The 21157-nt window shown below is 42.8% G+C and overlaps 2 protein-coding genes across 2 annotated transcripts in view; one reads left to right on the top strand and one right to left on the bottom strand.

The window, feature by feature from the left end:
• The window catches only part of CHRM5 (cholinergic receptor muscarinic 5), an 86743-nt gene that overhangs the window by 7303 nt on the left and 58283 nt on the right, over nucleotides 1-21157 (bottom strand). The gene's annotated exons all lie outside the window — the stretch shown is intronic.
• Nucleotides 9950-21157, top strand: part of AVEN (apoptosis and caspase activation inhibitor) — a 164706-nt gene continuing 153498 nt past the window's right edge. Inside the window, exon 1 of the mRNA XM_070584507.1 lies at nucleotides 9950-10540. Within this exon, the coding sequence (XP_070440608.1) occupies nucleotides 9965-10540 (576 nt within the window). The 5' untranslated portion in view covers nucleotides 9950-9964. The remainder of the gene's footprint in view (nucleotides 10541-21157) is intronic.

The following is a 21157-nucleotide window of genomic DNA, read 5'->3' as shown; positions in this document are numbered from 1 at the left end:
ATCAGCGGGTCAGTACTGCATGCCAGGGGGGCACATGAAGAGAACATCTAACCCAGTCTGGTGGGGATGGGGGAAGCACTTCCTGAGGAGAAGATGTCTAAGCTGACACTTGAAGCGGAATGGGCTTTAGCTAGGCAAAAGGCACGTGTGGGGGTGTGTTGAGGAGAGAGTGTTTCAGCCTCAGAGGGGAAGAGCTTGATTGTAAGCCCAGAAGCAAAAGGAGCAATCAAGTTGGAGGAAGCCTGAGAAGCGAGAGGTGAGTCTAGAGATGTTGAGGGGATGGCGTAGGAGGGAGAGGAGTGGACTTAAGGGAGAAGTCTGCTATCTGGGAGAACTGTGTCAGCTGTTTCCAGACTCCCCATCTGCTCTGAAGGTGTCCCAACATCTGGGGTGTTGGGATCATTAGTCTGGAGAGAAGTAGTAAAATGAACTGACTGCTTGCTGAATTTTTCTAATCAAGTCTTCAAAATGGAAATAAATGGTATTTTGGAAGGATTTAATTTTTCCACTTAATTTTATTGGAAGGCAGTGAGCAATTTATGAAAGGTTCTGGGAATTTGGGTGTGCACGTTCTCCTGTGAATGCACATGTATAACTGGGGGCTTATCCTCCCTGACTGGTTTCCTCATTTGCAAAAATAAGGAAATTGGACTATAGGATCTAAGATATCTATATTTTTACAATTTTGCATATTACAGTGTATGATGGTTAATTTTAGGTGTCACCTTGGCTAGGCTATGGTACCCAGTTGTTTGGTCAAACACTTGAGTCTAGATGCTGCTATGAAGGTATTTCTTAGATGTGACTAACATGTAAATCAGTAGACTTTGAGTAAAGCAGATTATCCTCCATAGCAGGGGTGGGACTCATCGAATCAGTTGAAGGCCTTAAGGGAAACGACTGAGGTCCCCAGAAGAAGGAATTCTGCCTCGAGACTGCCCTCAGATTCAAGACTACAACACTGACTCCTGCTGGCCTACACTGCACATTTCAGACTTGTCAGCCCCTACAATCCTTAAAACTTCTTTAGAAATCTCTGTCTCTCTCTCTGTCTCAGTGATAAATGGAATAAACGCTTTGATAAAGGGAAAAGAAGATCATTTATACTGGCAACATCATCTCATAATCATACAACTGAATCTGGCATCGGGCAGCTACAGGTTCAAAATCTAGTTCCATTACTTACTGTATGGCTTTGGACGTGTTACTTAACCTCTTTAAGTCTGAGATTTTTAAAGTTTAAAGTGGAGATGCTAAGAGTCTTTACCTCATAGCGTTGTTTTAAGGATTAAGTGAGATAATCACTTTAAGATTTTTGCACAGTGCCTGACACAGGGGAATGTTCATTACAAAGTAGCAATCCGGCAAGAGGGACATCAAATGACTCTTCGTGTTGTGGGTGTGGGTCTGGAGGCTGCCATATTAAGGGACAAGGCGGAATAAAATGATGAGGCAATGCTTCTGTGGCCTTGAGCTGGCTGTTTTAGATGCTTCACGGTCCTAATGCTCCTTTTCCCTGTAGTTATAGTACTTGGTGCTCTCCCCCTAAGGGTGTAACAATTGGTCCCAACCACTGAAGCAGAATAACCTTGAAGAGAGCCAAGGGCAACAGTCTTCCTGAAAGTCTGCTCATTAGACCAGGACTGCTTCAAGATACTTGATCGAAAGAAGTGCTTCTATAGTCAAATAAATTGAGAAAATTTCATATATTGTACAAAGCTCTCAGAGTTTCAGAAGACACGTGAGCCCAGGGAAGGCTGAGAGGTCCTGAGGTCAAGGACACTATTTAATTTGGTTTAAGCCAGAGGTGTCTTAGCATATCTAAGCTTTTTCAGAGGAACATCTGTTAGCATCCTGTGGAATCCAGAGGCTGCGCTTGAGAAATGCGGGTTAGTAGGAAACGTACTGAACTAGGAGTATGGAGATCGCAGTTCTCATTTCAGCTAAAATCTTGTGGTTTGAGACAAATCTCTGGGCCTCAGTTCCCCTACATATAAAATTAAGAGATTGGAATTGATGATTCATCCTTTAAAATGCTCAGGCTTTTCTTATAGACTCACAATGAAAACATTTGACATTGTCTGAATTTCAGCCCTCGACTTTCCACTATTTTGAGCTGGGGAAATACCAGTTAGCTGCTCTGGAAGTTAGTGTAGTGAAAGCAGCTCTCAGCTAATTTCGAGCCCTCAGTTTTCTCATCCGTTAAATGGGTATAACAGTATCTGCTCCACTTCCCCTAGAGAGTTGTTTTGAGGACTCCCAAATGAGATAATGTAGGGAAACCACCAAGTGCTATTCTAACGTCAGTCTGGGGTTTTAATTATAAAATGAAGGGTAGTCTAGGAAAGTGGATCTCATCACAGGAGGCTCATTAGAATCATCCAGGAGTTTTTGAAAAATACTAAAGTCTGGACCCCACCGCAGACCTGCTAACTCCGAGTGTCTGTGGGAGAGCCCAGGGCATCATGCCGTTCTGAAATCCCCCAGGTGAGCCTCACGTGCAGCCAGGGTGGAAATCAGTGACCTCTCTCGATCTTGGCTACTCAAGGTGCAGTTGATAGACGGGCAGTATTGGCACCACCTGGGAACAGGTTAGAAACAAAAAAAACCCCAGGACTAGAATCAGTGCTCCTCAAAATGTAACATGCTTATGAACTACCTGGTGGATCTCGTTAAACTGCGGAAGGATGGGATTGCGATTCCACGTTTCTCAAAGGCTCCTGAGTGCTCTGTGCTGCTGATCTGTGAACCGTGCTTTAAATAGCAAGGCTAAGGATAATTTCTCAACTTCTTGAAAAGGTGCTGTTGAAAACAGGGTTTTCCAACTGAAATGTGCAGTAACATTTGGATCTCCTTCTGCCTTTCAAGGACATTTGAGTTCTTTTTATTTCTCCTGTTTGAAATTAATACATATTTCCTTTCCAGCTTTCCTTCCCTTATTCTTTCCATTTTTTTCTTGGCTTATTTTTGAGAGAATGAGTTTTCCTGATTCTAAGCTGGTGGGAATGGACAGATCTTTCCAGAGACAAAGGTATTTGGGATATGAGGTAGGTTCGATGACTGGAGGATTGACTTCTTTTTGTGCATGATAGTTGAGTGTGAAAATTGAGTTTCAGGCATGATGGTCTTCCACAATAAACTTTTTGAATCATTAAAAGATTTTTGAGTAAAAGATTGTGTTTATGGGGGAGGGGTAACTCACTGGGTTTTTTTTTTGGATTGCAAAGACAAATGAAATGGAGTGGTTATTGGGGGGTGAGAATTCTTCTGCATTCTTATTTGGTTACTCAAATTTTAAAAGTTCCCATTTGGCGTGGGCCCTGTGGCTGAGTGTTTAAGTTCATGTGCTCCACTTCCGAGGCCTGGGGCTTGCTGGTTTGGATGCTGGATGTGGACCTATGCACTGCTCATCAAGCCATGCTGTGGTGGCATCCCACAGAGAAGAACTAGAATGACTTACAACTAGGATATACAACTACATTCTGGGGCTTTGGGGAGGGGAAAAAAAAAGAGGAAGATTGGCAACAGATGTTAGTGCAGGGCCACTCTTCCTCACCAAAAACCATACCTTTAGACAAAATTTTAAATAAATAAAATAAAACTTCCCATTTTTCCTCACAGTGTCAAGAGTGTGTTTATTTCTATTGTGCCACCATCAACAGTGAGGAAATTGTCATCCCTGGTTTATTTTCCACCACTGAACAGAAGACAAAGAATCCCAGAGTAATAAAGTTCTCCTTGTTCCCAACTTTGGCAGATTGTTTCTTGCTTCTTTGTTGTCAATAAATTACAAATAAAGCAAAACAACATAAAAGCCAGAAAAGGTAACACTGTGTACTAAATGAATTCCTTTCCTTGTGCAGGGGCCTTGATGACTTCGGAGACTTTGCATAAGATAAGCTTAGACCTTGCTTTTCTGAAATACCTTTTCTCTGAGAAGCTTTATGCCTGAACCACTCTTCACTGTTTCTATAGCAACCACAGTGGAAAACTTTAATAGCATCTACAATCCAGTGATATGAGGACATCATCATAACCAGCTCATGTTGTTATGGAGAGTATTCATGAGCTGCTCTCCCTCCCCCACCTTCCTTTTCAAGGATAAATCAGGAGAAAGTAAGCTTAAACACACATGGGAACATCTGGTTAGATATCGGGAAGAACTTCCAGTGACTGAACGTGTGAGTAAGGGAGGTTCTGGACCTGCCTTTTTGGTTTCTATTTTAAAGAGAGGTCTATCTAACCTCTTTTGATTGCTAGGATAGAATGCTGTCCAAAGATATATGGTGATGAAGAAATGCCTTCTCAATGTCACTGAAGCAATAATATCTGGAATGGAATTTTAATGTGACATGTTTTTAAAAAATATGTTCTGTGTCCACCACTGTGCTAGATGCTGTGGGGCATGTAAAAGAGATTTACAATAGTCCTTGACTGAAGGAGTTAATCTTGTAGAGTTCTAAGAAAAAGAGGATATAAGAATTAAGTCGAGGCTTTACACTACATTTATGTGACAGAGAAGTCTAATACAAGGACATCAAACGATTGAATTTTCATTGTAGGACAGGAAAACAGCAGTGGGATTGCTTGACATGAAGGCAGAAACTGGAGCCATTGAGTGCATGCACTGTGTCCCCCTCAGGCCTTGGAGTGGCCTAAGTGGGTCGCCTTCTGCTGCGATCTGTCCTGTCTTGTTATCCCAGAATACTGGGCACATATTATCATTTTCTATGTGTGCCATGACATGAAAAAGTCTGGGAAGTACAGCCACAAACAGATTATGTGAGAATCTGGAAGTCCAGAAGCTCCTGCCTGTATTGTCCAAGTCTTCTCAGCAGACTTAAAGGTACGGATTATATAGTCGTCTTTGAATCCCCAAGGATAGTGTGTTGTTCTGGAAGCAACAGCAAGACAATGTTTCAAGGAGGAAGGAGTGACCAACTGTACCAAATGAGGCTGATAAGACGAAAGATTAGGCGTGAGACCCGACTATTGGATTTAGTTACATGGAGAGCACAGTGACAGAGAGCTCAGTCATTTTGGTGAAGTGGTAGGCACGAAAGCCTTGTGGAGTGGATTAAAGAGTAAATGGGAGGAGAATTGCAGACAGTGCTACAGATGACTCCTCTGAGGAGTTCTGCTATAAAAGGGAGTAGAGAAATGGGGCAGAAACTGGATTAGGATGTGGGGCCAAGAGTTGTTTAAAAACTAAAGGCGGAAATATAGCATGTTTGTATGCTAATATGAATGATCCGTTAGAAAGTAACAACTGACGTGTAGGAGAGTGAGGGCAGTTGCTGGAGAGATGTCGTCAGGTAGGTGAGCGGGGATGGGACCTAGTACAATAATACAGCCATTGGCCTCACACTGGAGCAGAGACCTCGCTGTAGTAACAGGAGAGGAGGCAGTGTATATGGGTACAGATGTAGGTAGGCTGCGAGTAGTAGTAATGGCAGTGGTGGAAATTCTTTTCTGATTGCTTCGATTTCTCTGAGAAATAGAAAGAAGGGCAGCAGCTGAGAGTGAGGGTGGAGGGAGAGAGGAGAAAGGATCAAGTTGTGAATTCTGTATGTTAGGAGTTTGCTCTGCTCACTTTGGGGAGGTCTCTGCCCCCGACTCCAGCTCTAGTGGCCAAAGCACCATTGTGACCTGACAGGCGGTTCACTTGCCCTCATTGCCACCAGGTTACAGGCTGGGGATTCTGGCCAGAAAGGATAGCTCCTGCTAAAGTCCCTCCCACTGCAGCCGGAGGGCACCCTTCAAGAGTGGTTGCAGCTGTTCAAAACACAGTAAATAAATAACCATCTTTTCAAGAGATCTTATCAGTGTCTTCTGGTTTGTGCTGTTCACATACTAAGCATCAGAAATCAACTAAATTGTAGAAAATCTGCCTGCCTATGAAGAGAAGAATCAGGAAGAAACATTTGTTCCGTGAAAATTATATTTGCAAGGAGACAGTGCTTTTTTTTTAAGTCCTATCATAACATCCTCTTTCATCAAACAGTGAGAGCTTCTAAGATCCACGGTCTTGGACTAGGAATTATGAGGTTTTCCTGTGATGTTTGAAGGCTCCAATGACACAGTGATTCTCAGACTCCAGCGTGCATCAGAATCACCTGATGGGGGGTTTGTTAAACCACTCATTGCTGGGCCGCGTCCCCACAGTTTCTGATCCTGGGGTGAGGCCTGAGAATTTGCATTTCTAACGAGTTCCCAGGTGATGCTGTGCTCTGGTCCACATTTTGAGAACTATTGCCTTAAGGAATTGGCTTCCTTTAAAAAAAAAATTAGGTTATATATATTTAAAAATATGCAAAAAGGGCAGTTTGTTTTCTTAAGGAGCTACCTCTGTAATTCAGCACTTTGTTTTTGATGTCTCATGAATACTACCTAAGGGAAAAACTGAATTTCTTATTCATGCAATGGCATATGTTTAAAATCAGGACTATCAAGTAAAAGCAATACCAGAAAATCCTCCTTTCCTTTGTTATTTATCAAATCAAAAGGTCTCTGGTTTCTTGCAATGCAGGAGGTACTTATGTGACATTTTCATCCCTTGTGACATACTTTTTCCATGCTGATCAGAATCAAATGAGGAAAGCATACTTGACATCCTGGTTAAAAGAACCTAAGCTAGGGCCAGGCCCAGTGGCCTAGTGGTTAAGTTTGGTGTGCTCTGCTTTGGTGGCATGAGTTTGGTCCCTGGGCATGGACCTACATCATTTGTCAGTGTCCATGCTGTGGTGGTGGCTCACATATTTAAAAAAAGAAAAAAAGAGGAAGATTGGCAACAGATGTTAGCTCAGGGCAAATATTCCTCAGCAAAAAAAAAAAAAAAAGGGAAGAACCTCAGCTAGAGGTATCCTTCAATCAGGACCTATTAGCAGGGGACCTCAGAATTCTCCATATCCTAAACACTCCCGGTTGAACTGGAAAAAAAAAACCTTGAATTAATAGATGTGGGAAGGAATAGTAATGCAGTCCCTGAACTTCTGATGGCATCTGCAGCATAGACTTAAGGGCACAGATTCTGAAACCAGACTGTGCGTGTATGAATCCCAGTTCTGTCACTTACTAGCTTGAGCAGATTATTTATCTCCTTTGTGACTCAGTTTTCTTATCTGTAAACTAGGAATAGTAATAGGATTTATCTCATAGGAATATTATGAAGAATAAATGAGTTAGTATGTGTAGTGTTTAAGAACAGTGCCAGTCACAAAGTTCATGTTAAGTGAATGTTAGCTCTCACTAACCACAAGGAAGTCTATCTGTAAAACAAGCATAATAGTACCTTTCAGTAGTGTTACTGAGTTGTAAATTGAGTATTAAGTGAAAGTATCAAACATAGTGAAGGTGTCCTAATGAAGATGGCTTAACCTGAAACCCACTATGTTTTCAACCTCAAATTTTGGAGGCTTCCTCAGGGAGAGTTACAGAGTTAAATCAATTTGCGCTAGCGGTTCTCATCCAGGATGATTTTGCCCCTCAGGGAACATTTGGCAATGTCTGGAGATGTTTTTTTGGTATCACAACAGGTGTGCGGGGGGTGGAGAGGGATGCTAGTGGGTAGAGAACGGGATGGCTGTGAAACATCAAGGCGCAGGACAAGTCACCACCACAAAAAACAACCCAGCCCTAAATGTGCCAAAGTTGAGAAACTGATTTGTGCTATTGTCTGGTACGAGATTAATACGTGGATGTTCATCTGGATGAGAGCCCAAATGGGTGGTGTGCTGGGAAATATTTAACAACGTGTTTCTGCTCTCCTCCCCAACAAAGCCCTGATTTGCAGAAATTTGCCAGTTTATGTGGTGTAAAAATTCCCACCACGGCCCATTTCAAGCTACCAACTTTATGTTTAGAATTAGGAAGAGATAATATACCGTTCCTGGCCACACGGGGGATGGGGTCCCAGGTTGTCAAAAAGGCCTCTCACATCTGTCTGCATCTCCTGTTAGTTCCTTTACTGTGTGCAGAGGAAAGGATAAAATTTTTGTTACTATTCCCATCTTGCTGTTTAGTGTTTCTCTAGGGGTGGGATTATTGAATTTGAGAGTTTAGCATGGGGATGAATGACTTAATCCTGAGTGCCCCTAAGTGTCTTAAGTTCACAAGTAGAGACAAAGAAAAAAAGGGGGTGGCGAAATTAGGTATGAAGGAATAAAAAAAAATGGGGGAAAGTCTGAAGAATAGAGAAGGAAAAGAAAGAAAATGGATGTACTATGTTGGAAATAACAGTGTCTAACAAAAATGTTAACTATTAACACAACGAAGTAACACAGAAAAATACAGACTACAACGTTAAAAAATACTACTATCCTGACAACCTTCCTTGCCATCTCCTCCCCCACCTGTGTTCCCCCTCCTGACTAATGGCATCATTAACTACCTGGTCACTCAAGCTGGAAATCTGGGCATCACCCCCAACTTCTCACCCCTGACCCCCCACTTACAACTGGACACAAAGTCCTGTCCATTCTCCCACCTCCTATCTGTCCCATCATCTGCCTCCTTGGCTCTCGACTTAATTCAGGCCCTAATTATTTGTGGCTTGGACTATTCCAGTAGTTTCCTTCGGCTCTACCTACTAGTCTAATTCTCCTCCACAGAATGACTTTCTGAGGGTAGTGGTTAACAGCACAGACTCTGGAGCCAGTTGCCCTGGGTTCCAATCATTCCATGACTTACTGCTGTGTGACGCTGGGAGTTACCTAACCTCCCTGTCTTAGATCCCTCAGCTGTAAAACAGGGACAACACCAGTACTCCTCACAGGGCTGCTGGGAAGTTAAGGCAGTGCTACATGGGAAGTTCTTAGAAGCGTGCCGTTACTACGTTTAAGATTGTATTTCTCTCCGGTTTACCATCCTTCAGTGACTCCCTCTGCCTAGAAAGCGCCCTACTCCTACTTATCAACCAGGCAAACTCCTGCTCCACCATCAAGTGTTGCCTCCAGGGCCTATTTCTCATGAAGCCCTGGGCCACTCTTTTAGGCAGTTTAACATTTCTTCCTTTGGGTCTTCACCTGGGACCTCACTGCACTCAGCACACGAGTGTAATAATCTGTTCACAGGGTTTTCTTCCTTGTAAGAAGTGAGCTACTTGAGGGCAGGGACAGTGGCTTTTTTTTTTTCTCTTTAATCTTCAGGACCAAGCACTGTGCCTGCCACAGAGTAGACAATGAGAAGCAATGAATAGAGCTAACTATATATGATTTTTTAGGGTCCAGAAAGGACTGGGAAGGAACAAAACACTTGTTTTGCTACACTGACTGGATGATGGACATTTTAGCCCTTGTTTTTATTATTTTCATGTGGTTTCCGCAACACAAAGTTAAATAGAGCTCTCGAGTATGGGTATAACCAATTGCCCTTCTTCCCCTGGGTTAAAAGAATAGACTGGATTAGAAAATGGACTACTATTTCGCAACAAAAAGGAACAGAGTATTAAATCGTAAAACGTGGATGAGTCTCAAAAACTTTCTACTAAATAAAATAAGCAACACACACTAGACTGCAGCGAGCCTGCCTGAGTTAGAATGCCCGTTCCCACTACCTAGCTGTGTCACATAAAGCGCGCTGTTGAACTTCTCTAGGGTGTTTCCTCTTGCAAAACAAGGATGACAGTTGCACCTACCACAGGGCTCTTAGAAGTAAACGCTCCTGTGCTAAGGTTGAGCTAAAAGTAGCCACTTCTACAAAAATTCTCTTGAGGACCTCGGAGCCCCTTCTATGCCTCACCCGCTCTGCAGTGTTGTCCCTACGTCCCGTGGCTGGCTGCAGTCCACATCTCTCACCAGGGATCCACCCGCCTGTTCCTCCATACCTCCTCCTGAATCCCAAATTTAGTATAATTTGAATAATTATACATATTCATTCTTGAAAATCAGGAGATTAAACAGAAAAAACAGAAAAATTAACTCACTAAAAGTCTCACCACACAGTGAACCACTGCTAACGTTTTGGTATGTACTTTTTTGGACATTTTCTTGTGCAAATACACCCATATTTCGATTTCTTTTCTTTTCAACAAAAACGAGTTCCTAGCATACAAGCTGTTTATGTCCCACAGCGCGTCCTTTCACTCGCCGCCCGCCGCCCCCCTTGCAGCTCGCACGGGCCGGGCCTCTGCTCGGCACCCCCACCTCCGCGCGCCCGGTTCCGGCCCCACCTGCCGGCCCCGGCGCCCCGCACCCCGCGCCGCTCCTCCGTGCGGCCCGTTTCCGGTGGGGCCAGGGCGTCTCCGCGGCGGCCCGGCTCCCGCGCGCTCAGCACCGCCGGCGGCGGCCACATGCAGGTGGAGCGAGGAGCTCGGTGCGGCCGCGGACGCCGGCCCGGTCGCGGCCGGCCGGGCGGAGATCGCGACCGCGAGCGGGCGGGGGCCGCCGGGGCCGTGGCGAGAGGCGGCGGCGGCGGCGGGGACGGAGGCGGTCGCCGGGGCCGCGGCCGGGGCTTCCGCGGCGGCCGCGGGGGCCGAGGAGGAGGCGCACCGCGAGGCGGCCGCCGGGAGCCGGGAGGCCGGGGCGCCTGGACCAGCTTGCCGGTAAGAGGCGACGGCTGGTGGGGTCGGGGCCGCGGGCGCGCGGAACCGGGGCTTGTGGCGTCCGGGCCGCGAGTCAGAGCCAAGAGAGGCGTGCGGGGCGCGCGCGAGCCGGGCGGCGGCGGCGGCGGCGGCGGCGCCGGCGGCGGCGCCTGCGCGGGACGGGCGGCGGGGGCGCGCGCCGGGGGCGCGCGCCGGGTGTGCACGTGGCGCGTGCGAGGGTGCGCCCCTGGCCGCCTCCCCGCGGCGGTGCCTGGGAGGGCGTGGTCTGCGGGCTTCTCCAGCCTGGCCTGGGGATCCTGGGCCCGTTATGGTTAAGGACCCGGGGTGAGGCTGAGTGTCCGGGCTGCAAGGCTAGGGGGCTGTTGGGTTCGGGTGGATGTCAGCGTGATTAACTCTGGTGGCGTGGGGGCGCGCCCATCGCTCGGTCTCCAGGTGCTAAGACTTGGGCAGCCTTCTAAAACGGGGAGTCATCCCTGTTCTTAGAAGGGAAAGGCTTTTTTGGTCTGTTTTGTTCACTGCCTGTGCAGTGCGTGGTACACAGTAGGCGCAGAATAAATGTTTATTGAAAGAATGCCCCTGACGGACTCTAGTATTTGGGGACAGCATCAGATGCACAGTTCTTTTTTTAAAATAGCGTAGTTTTCTTTTATTGTATATGTGTAGGAATCGAGGATCACTAGCCTTCGTCTTCCTGAATTTTCAGTGTGTAAATGTTTCAGCAGGCAGGTCTGAATTTTAATAGCAGTATGATCGGTCTGCTTCCCACATTCATAGAAGGAAATTTCTTACAGCTCCGAGCAGGCAGTGATATGGGGCGAACTCTAACTCTACTGGTATCCCAGCTCAAGGGGTTAGATTACTGTCTTTATGAGCCATTCTGCTGTTATTTTAACATTTGTGGTACAAAACTTAAAAACTGTCTTTATATTTTGAATTCTCAGGCACATAGATTAAAAAGTTATTATATTTTCCGATTGAGGCAAAATTTCCTATTACTGAAATATTTGTAATATCATAAGGGTGTAGTAGGTCAGACGTCCCTAAAGATAGTAGTTGTGTACAGAAATGGAGTTGGAAAAAGTTATAAAACTTAAAACTAAGTGTGACATATTTAACCCTGTTAGGATTAAGGTAGATAATAAGTCAAATTTGAGTGAGGTATGAAGAAATTCTTAGGGCGAGCTTACCAGGAAATGAAGAAGACTCAAGTCTGTCTAGTGCACATGATGTATCACGTTTTGTCTTTATAACATTATTTCATGTATATGTAAAAAAACTTTAGCATTTTATGACAACTTATTTTTTAAGAAACTGAAAGTTGTGTAAACAATTTTATTTTGTATATATAAAATCTTCATTTGTACAGGTTCACTGACTTGCCTAAGCTGTCATAGCTGGTGGCAGAGCTGGGATTTCCACCAAGCTGCCCTTGACTCCTCTATGTTTTATCTCTCATGTTTCTGTCAACCAGTCACTGCTTTGCTGAGAACAAAGTAGACGCTCTTGGCTGCAGGGATGGTGTTTTAACAGTACTTGTAGTAATGGTCCCTTTGGTACTTATTAAAGTGTCTGGCACACAGGCCTAATAAGAAGTGTCTTTAACCCGTTGAACTGAGTGAGTGAAGGTGCTTCTGTTTTACTCATCTTGAAGTAAATTAAGTAAAATGATGCTATATCATTTAGAGAATGAACCATATATTTTTTTGACTTATGCCCCCATTTATAACCCATTCTATTAAAATGTTAGGCTTTTATCCTTTTTTGGAGTGGTCTTAAAAATTCCGTCTTACATTTTCTTTTAGGATTTTCTCACTTCACAGTTTAATGATTCAATGTGTCAGTGTATGTCAATGCTTGGCACAGGGCTTGGGGCATAAATGACAGTTGCAGCCACCACTGCTTTTAGCTTTTACCACTGTTACCGCTACATCATATTTTCAGGCAAAGCTGGACGAAGAGATTTTGGAAAGATTATTCCTTCGTTTTGGTTTGAGTTGGTGACCCCTAAGGTCCCTTCTGCTTTTCAGATTCTGAAGTACTGTTTATATTTAGGTTTATGAGAATACCATTCTCGGTGCCTAGAGATTAAATGGGACAGGATTGATTGCCCTGCCTGAGGCCTCCTTGTTCTCATATCTCATATAGCTCATTTGTGCCCCAAATGGAGATTAATTGAAATGATTAGAAAGAAAAAAATTCACAGCAGAGCCTTACCTGTGTAAGGACCGGTTGGCTAACCCCAGAGTTTAATACTGTTTATGCCCTTTGCTTTCTGCTTTTTGTTAGTGGTGCCGTTGAGTCGATTCTGACCCCTAGAGACCCTGTGTACAGCAGAGCAGAACCCTGCCCGGTATTTTTGCGCCATCCTCTCACCTTCTGGCGCTATATCAGATAATGCACTGTTGCTATTTATAGGGTTTTCGCGGCCAGTTTTTTTCAGAAGTGGGTGGCCAGGTCCTTCTTCCTAGTCTTAGTCTGGAAGCTCCGCTGAAACCTGTCCACCATGGATGACCCTACTGGTATTTGAAATACTGGTGGCAAAGCTTTCAGCATCACAGTAACAAGTAGCCACCATGGTATAACAACTGACAGGTGGGCTGTATGGTTCCCTGACCAGGAATTGAGCCCAGGCCGTGAGACCAGGCCGAGGCTGTGAGAGCTCTGAATCTTAACCACTGGACCGCCAGGGCTGCTTGCTTTCTACTTTAGAGCACTACATATATGTGCCTTATATATGGGAAATAAGACAAAAGAAAACTAAGCAAAACAACTTCGAGGTAGGTAATACTGAAGGTAACTTTGAGGCAATGCTCAAGGTAGCTTAGTTGAAATCCTTGCATCTGCTAGTCTCTTGCTCTCGAGTCGTTCCCTCTGTAGATGCTGTGAACCCCAAGCCTACGGAGTTTGGGTGAACGTATCAGAAGGCTAATTATGATATTGTACCTAATACAATGATTAACTTAAAAAAACTCAAATGTTAAAATTTGTTTAGTATTATATTTATCTTTTTGATGAACTATTAGCAGAAAGGAAGTCAAGGCCTATTTGCAGTCCTCGGAGTTATTATTTTTTCCTCCCTGTAATAAATATAGTAGCTCACATTTATTGAGCACTGAGTATGAAAGGAGAAAATGGAAGCACAGTTAAATAACTCGCAGTTAGGTGAGGTTAAACAATTTCTCCAGTATCACTCAACCGCCACATTGCAGAGCCTGGACCACCCCAGGCATTTCGGCCCCAGAACCGGTTGTTTTAACTACTACCCTAAACTGCCTCTGGGAGGGACTTTGAGATTTGAAAAGGGGATGTGTGGAGGACTGAGCGACCCTTTTCATATTCCTGTTTTCCTGATGACTCGATATGATTATAACGTTCTAAGGTGATACAGGGACCATCTTCAGTGACTGTGGGTGTCAGTGGATCTTTGCTTTCTTGCTCCATGTTTATATGTTAGAAGCTGCTCTTATTCATTTTTTAATTACTTACGTCCAGTGAAAGATGACAGCTGTTTCTAGCTGCTTTAAGGAGAGTAGGAGTTGGAAGCATTTTTTTCTGACCAAACTTTTGCTTTGCAAACAGTAATATAAATCCTTTGCCTGAGTAATAGTTAATACTAGATGCCTTTGACGTTTTCGTTGCTCCTACAGTCATGTGCCGCATAATGATATTTAAGTCAACAACGGACTGCATGTATGACAGTGGTCCCATAAGGTTAGTACCATATGGCCTGGGTGTGTAGGAGGCTACACCATCTAGGTCTGTGTAAGTGTGCTCTATGATGTTCGCAAGATGACGAAACCGCCCAACGACTCGTTTCTCAGAACGTATCCCCACCGTTATGTGGTGCATGACTGTATTTCACTTATAAAAGGGGAATCTCTGACTTTGATGTTCGAGCTTAATGTGAACTGGGAAGAAGAAACGATGCCAAATCAAAGTTGCTGTCAAGTTTCCAAGGCACTTGCTCCTTCGTTGTGGCTGTAAGGACTCACCCTCATCATGTCAGCCAGAGAGAGGTTGAGAGTCTATTAAAGCTCAAACTCAAACAACAGCCTCTAGACTGTATTTCCCCTATTTTCAGAAAGGCTGAAGCAAGTTTGGTTAGAAACTGAATGTGTTTAAGTGTTCTCAAAGAAAATTGCTTTACGATCAGCTCTTGGTAATCCATGAATTGGCCTTCTCCCCTGCTGCTGCAAACCACTGCCCAGACACTATGTTGGCGTCCTGAGCCTTGGTAATGTATAGGGTTTTTGTTTTTGTTTTTGGTGAGGAAGATTGGCAACAGATGTTAGCTCATGGCCATGAGCTAACATCTGTTGCCAATCTTCCTCTTTTTTTTTTCTTTTTTCTCCCCAAAGCCCCAGTACATAGTTGTATATCCTAGTTGTAGGTCATTCTAGCTCTTCTATGTGGGATACCACCACAGCATGGCCTGATGAATAGTGCATAGGTCTGCTCCCAGGATCCAAACCTGCGAACCTTAGGCTGCCGGAGCAGAGCGCATGAACTTACCCACTCGGCCATGGGGCCGGCCCCCTGTATACTGTTTAGAGGTCTGCTTTTCTCACTGACCGTTATTTCACTTTCACATGTCATTATCAACACAGGCAACTGATCCTTGAAACTTTCTGCTTATAGTCTGCCTAAAAACATTTTGATAAATTATGTATGACTTTGTACTTGAGCATTTATATCTAACATTTTTAATCAGTGACTCAGTTTCAGAGTATGAAATTTCCAGCATATTGTATATATTGACATTTTAAATAGAACTGTCACATCATTCTTGCACATGGATAGAGTCTAAATACTCTAGTCATCTGATAATTACCATTATCCATTTAAGAATCACATTAATAAGCTCTTTAGCAGTGAGATTTACATTATCCCTTATTCCTTTTAACTTGTGTTTTAATTCCACATCTCCTATCGAGCTTTATCCAGTGTAATATATTTTCAAGCATGAAAAATCTTTTAGTAATCACCCTGTCTGCTTCCCTGTAACGAATTCTGATTTTTAAAAAAATGTCTTGTAACCTTAAGGCTTGGGTATAAAATTTTTTTCCTTTCGATTAAATTATTACATTGAGTAATGTACAGTTTATTTTAATTAGCAATTGTTAAACAGAAATGTAAAATTTTATTGTAGATGCATCTCATTTTTCCTAATGAGTTTAATTAGGTAGCCATGGGTGAATATTACTTATTGCCTGAATGAGACAGGATTCACTGTCAAATCTCTTCCTGATTTTTGTTTTTATAGCTGTAAACACTGAGAAACATAGTTCTCATAAATAGGTAGGTGGGAATGGTTGGAGTTTTGTCATATAAGTGTCACTCAGTTCTTTGAATACCTTTCAAATTATATGCCAAAATCATTATTATAAAAAATGTTAATGATCTGTCAGCTGACAACTAGATAGGTCCTCCTTCAATTTTGTTGAAAGCAGGGGATTGGAAACTACTTGATTTGCGAAAGGACTTGTTACTGGGTCTTGAGCGTTGCACTTTCTCACCATCTACACCTATATTTAAAATTACCCTTTGCTTGGGCCTCAGGGAATGCACCACAGTCAGACTGAGAATGGCTGAGAAGGGGTCACTTGTCCTCCAGTGCTTTCTTTTCTTTCAGGAAAGAGCGTGGACATTGAGTATCTGGAGCTTTGATTCCCTTGCAAGCATCCTTGCTCATATACCCTTTGGAAAAATCTTCACGAACCCCCGCTGTGTGCATACTCCATTTTGAATCCTCCTGACTAAGATCACATTACTTAGGAGCTCTCCTTTCTCAGGAGCCTGTGTGGAGCCCTGTGAGAAAAGGTGATGCCAGGGAGCAGAGGAAGTCAATATCCGAAGGCTCTGCTCATTGTGTGGTTGTTAGAGGCCCCGTTCAGGATCTCCTTTTCAGGGATGACTTCCAGGACTGTGTCCTCATCTCCTCATCCCTGAGCCCTCCCTCCTTCTGGGTTTGGTGCCCCTCGTCTGAGCTGCATTATCCTGCCACTGCCCTTGATTCTGAATTTTTTTTTTTTGAGGGAGATTAACCCTGAGCTAACTGCTGCCAATCCTGCTCTTTTTGCTGAGGAAGACTGGCCCTGAGCTAACATCCGTGCCCATCTTCCTCTACTTTATATGTGGGACGCCTACCACAGCATGGCTTTTGCCCAGTGGTGCCACGTCTGCATCCGGGATCTGAACTGGTGAACCCTGGGCCCGAGAAGCGGAACATGTGAGCTTAACCGCTGTGCTACTGGGCCGACCCCTTGATTCTGAATTGTTAACCAGTGGTGTACTTGTCTGAGTCCACCTCAAATCTGTTGTCTCTGAGAACAGGGGCTGTGTCTTATTCAGCCTTCAAAATTAAAAAAAAAAGATCATGTTACTTACCTTTTTTTCCCTTAATAAGAGAGTTTATTGCATGAATTCACTAAGAGGGTTGGATTTTGGGGGAGGTTATGCACCATTTGCAGAATATGGTTTCCAATTTTTGTCATTCTTAATAGTATTCCTATCTTTGTTTTAAAATGCTGCTAGGATGGAAAATGGCAAGCTCAAATTCGAGCCCACTAGGCTACGTTTCCTGGGGAATTCGGTACTAAGCCATTGCTGCTTTTGTCCTATTTTCTCCAGAAAAAGTAGTGATTACTTTCCACAGTACTGGGCAAAAAGCGACCTCTAGAGAGAACCACAAGACAGCCTCACTTACTAACCTTTTTTTTAGAAATTAATTTAAGTGGTTGTACAGGTGTTTTCTATTCGGATGTGACTATTTCCTGATGCGCTTTGAAATGCCAGCAGGAGAAATAAAGACCATGCTGCACATAATTATTTCTATTTTGTAGAAGCTCCCGATTAGCTTATTAGGGCACTGGATTCATTCTCTTTAAAATTTTATTTCCTTTTGTTAGAAGCCATTTGTTTGTGTGTGTGTGTGTATCTGTGTGTGTGTTGAGGTACTAAGAGTAAATGCTTTAATACTTTTTTTTTTCCTTTTGGGTGGAAATAACAACTTTGTTATTCTGGAAATCTCTATAAAGCTGTCATGGGGAAGTGCATGGATAATTGTTATAGGTAATATTTAACTTCTGAGTGGATTTTGCCAAAGGAGGTTGGAAAGAAGTACAAATCAATGTGCTTAATTTTATCCTGATGTTGCTAGGATGCAGTGTTTAGAATTTGACTAATCTGATGTCTGTCAAAGACAATTTCTGTAAAGAGTGACGCTCCCAAGGATGTTGTTTCCTACCATCCATGTCACATCACTGGTATGTGCAAACAGCATGAATATTAAAAATTATGTAGGAGATTGATAGAATGAATTCCCTATTGTACATATTCAATCCTCCTTTTGTGTCCTCTAGCTATTAAGGACTGATACAAATACGTATGATCCGTATTTCTTTAGTACCAAGTCAAACTCACGTTGAGAGATAGCAGGCACATTTTAATATTAACCTAAGCAAAGCATAATTGAGATGACAAGACTGTTACCAAAAATTCTTATATACTCTCGGATTATCAGTGCTGTGGTTCCTCCATTTCATTATTTAGCTGTGGGAAGTTTCTAATGCTGAGAGATTTTGTTAATGGATGTGTATTCTGTGATTTAGATTCCGTATTTAGATTTCTATAATCTCTGCCTTGAAAGGACCATTAACAGCTGCAATTTGAGAAAATGTAAAATATTTAGCTAGTATTCATTCTCAAACTTTAATGCAGTATGAATTTCATTAAATAGTGGATCTTGAATCTGTAGTTCAATTGTGAATCTAAAGGTCACATCCCAGTAGCTGGATCATGATATTGAGGACTAGGATATTTCACCCTCATTTTTTCCTTTTACGACAAGGCTGATAATAAAATAATGTGTCTTAATTTAAGATTTGAGCTAATTAAAGCCTAGTCTTATTTTATATTATTGAAGAAGGCTTAATCCCTGTTACAGATACACAAACTTCAGGTCCTTCCAAAGAAGTTATGAGTTTTCTGGGAGCGAAGCTTGTTGAAAAATGAGTATTTTTCTAAAGATGAAGTGTGGCTTCCTATTTTTCCTTACTGTTCTTCACCCCGCTCCCAGGTTGTGTTTTGGCTTGCCGCTTCCTTTTTTATGTCAGTAGTACTGTGATTTTGTAGAATGATCCCTATTAAGTTTTAAAAAGTATTTTTTCTTCTTCATAGGCAAGACAATCATCGAATTGAGAGGTGACCAGAAAATACTATTTTAGGAGCACATATTTTACATATATTGGAGGGAAAACTTAAGCAGACAAGTTGACTTGTTTCTCATTTTTATAATGTGGAAGTAGATGTAAAATAGAGGGTTTTAGGCAGATTTGGCAGAGAGGGGGCTGTAAGTTTGCACCTCATCTGTTTTCCACTTGGCTTCCTGGGGGTCAGGGAGGAAAGGGGAAAGTGCTGTTGAAGCCCAAGGATGAGTGTCCACTCTGGTGGGTGACACCTCGGTGATCCCATGCGGAAGTGTATCTCTGAAAGCCTAAGTATTAGAGTTGAAGAATTATGGACAAATAGTAATGATTATTTCAAGGTAGTGGATAACGTAAGTTTATAGACAAATGAATAACTAGGGCATAACTTTTCAGAACCTACCAAGTATTCTGCTTTTTCCCTGTGTCCCTTTCTTTCTTTCCTTTTTCCTCCACCTGTGTGTGTGTGTTTTCATCTTTCAGGGGGAGATATCACATGGTGGCCAATAATGTGTGTTTTGGAGTCTAGCAGATTGGTTAGAATTCTACCTTCCAACTCCCTGGTTACTAGTTGTAAGAGCTCAGGAAAGTTCCTTAAACTTTCTGAACCTGTTTCCTGAGGTGTAAAGGGTGATTAAGAGTGTCTGCCTTACAAAGTTGTTGTAAAGATTGAAACTAGATGAACACAATCAAGGGTAGTTCTTATATCTGTAGTCACTCTGCTCCTCTGCTGTCCTCCCTCGTGCAGAGTCTTCTTTTCTTAGAGTATGCAGGTCAAGTGCAAAACTACACACTTATTCACATGCAAACATATACAGCTATAGAATATTTAGAATTTGTATTACTTATTGCATAAGAAATTATCTTTCTCCATTTAAAATTTCCCTAAAAGCTTTGAAGCATTGAGTTTCCCAGCCTTTACCAAGGGGCTCTGTGTGTGTCATTGGGTATGTTTTTAATGCTCCATCAGGAAATTTACAACTCTGCCTTAGCCTTGACTTCCTTCCTGTGTAGAGCCTCAAGGTTAGCCTGAGGTAAGAGATTAGGGCCTTTTCAGATCTTTTCCTGGGCGTGCCCACAGGCTTGCATATGTGCAGGGTTTTCTAGATTCTCAGGAATATGTCAAAGCTTTACAAAGCCCTCTTGGACCTCTCATTCCCCAGTTTTACCTTACAGGTTTATTTTTTTGTTTTGTTTTTCAGTCTCTTTTGAACCCCTCCTGGTATCATTGCCTCAGGCAGTTGTGATTTTAAACCTTTGCTGCTAATTGTTTTTTACAAACTCCCTGGCTATAGGACTGTTTACACAGAGTGAGATCTAAGTCTGGTCAAATAAAGACAAGATCTGAGAATGGAGCTTTTCACAGAGCTTCCAGAGAGGTCAAATGGTGACAGCTCTCTGGGGAGGGGCTTTTGGCAAGCTTTCTACCCTTTCCAATGGCTGCAAGGCCACTAGTTTTTACAGTCACCATAGTTGTGAGGCTGTTGGTTTTCAAAGCTACCACAGAGCTGGGTAGAGTGGGATTGAAATGGGTCAAGTTGCTGTTCTTACAGAAATTTAGCTGTTTTTCTTGAATAAACGCTCCTTGGATTGTTGCAGGGTTTTGATTAATTTCCAGAGTCTGAAAGCGTTGGTTTGGGCAATTTTTGTCAGTGTTCTTGTTGCTATTGTAGTGGAATGGGTTTTTGGAGGTTCTTACTCCACCATTCTGGAAGTGCTTCTATGCTACTATTCTTTGAAGCAGCCATTGCCATTCTTTCTAATTGTTGGAAACTTCTTCGTTCGTTTTTGACAAAACATGTCTCTTTTTAACTCTATTATGTTTTGGCCAGAGTTCTGTTCCCTGGAAGAACAGAATTTTTGATTCAGCCAAAACACAGAGCTCTCTGAAGACTAAACAATGTCCTGGGGGACTTTTGAATGTTTAATATGGGAGACTTTTTTTTCTGAAGCTGTCAACTTGGGATGGATCACGTGTACAAAGAGCATATTGAGAAGGCAAAAACTAATTTAATTATTTAGTCAAATGTGATATTTTATCATTTCATGAGGCATTTACATCATCCTTCTGAAGATTTTGGCACTTAATTTACAGTTTATATTTTTTACTACGTCCTGGATGGTGTCCACTTATATGTGATGGATCCACATACGTCATGGTCTCCATTATGTGATGTCTTCAATTCTAAACCTCTCTCAAGTATGGCTTCTTCCAAGATGCCTCCCCTTGTGATCAAAGTTAATGTTTCCTTTCCTTCCCTTTTGTGTCAAAGATACAAGCATCTCCTGAGGCTAAAGGTTTTACCTGTTTTACTGTTAAATAACAGAAAAATACCAAGAAGAAAATAAAAATTACCTTTAATATCAACACCCAGAAATAACCCCTGTTAACATTTTGCTGTACATCCTTTTG

Source organism: Equus przewalskii, chromosome 1 (genome assembly GCF_037783145.1).
Source record: "Equus przewalskii isolate Varuska chromosome 1, EquPr2, whole genome shotgun sequence".
NCBI lineage: Eukaryota > Metazoa > Chordata > Mammalia > Perissodactyla > Equidae > Equus > Equus przewalskii.
Note: the sequence above shows the minus strand (reverse complement) of the source record. Positions and strands in the feature narration are given on the sequence as shown.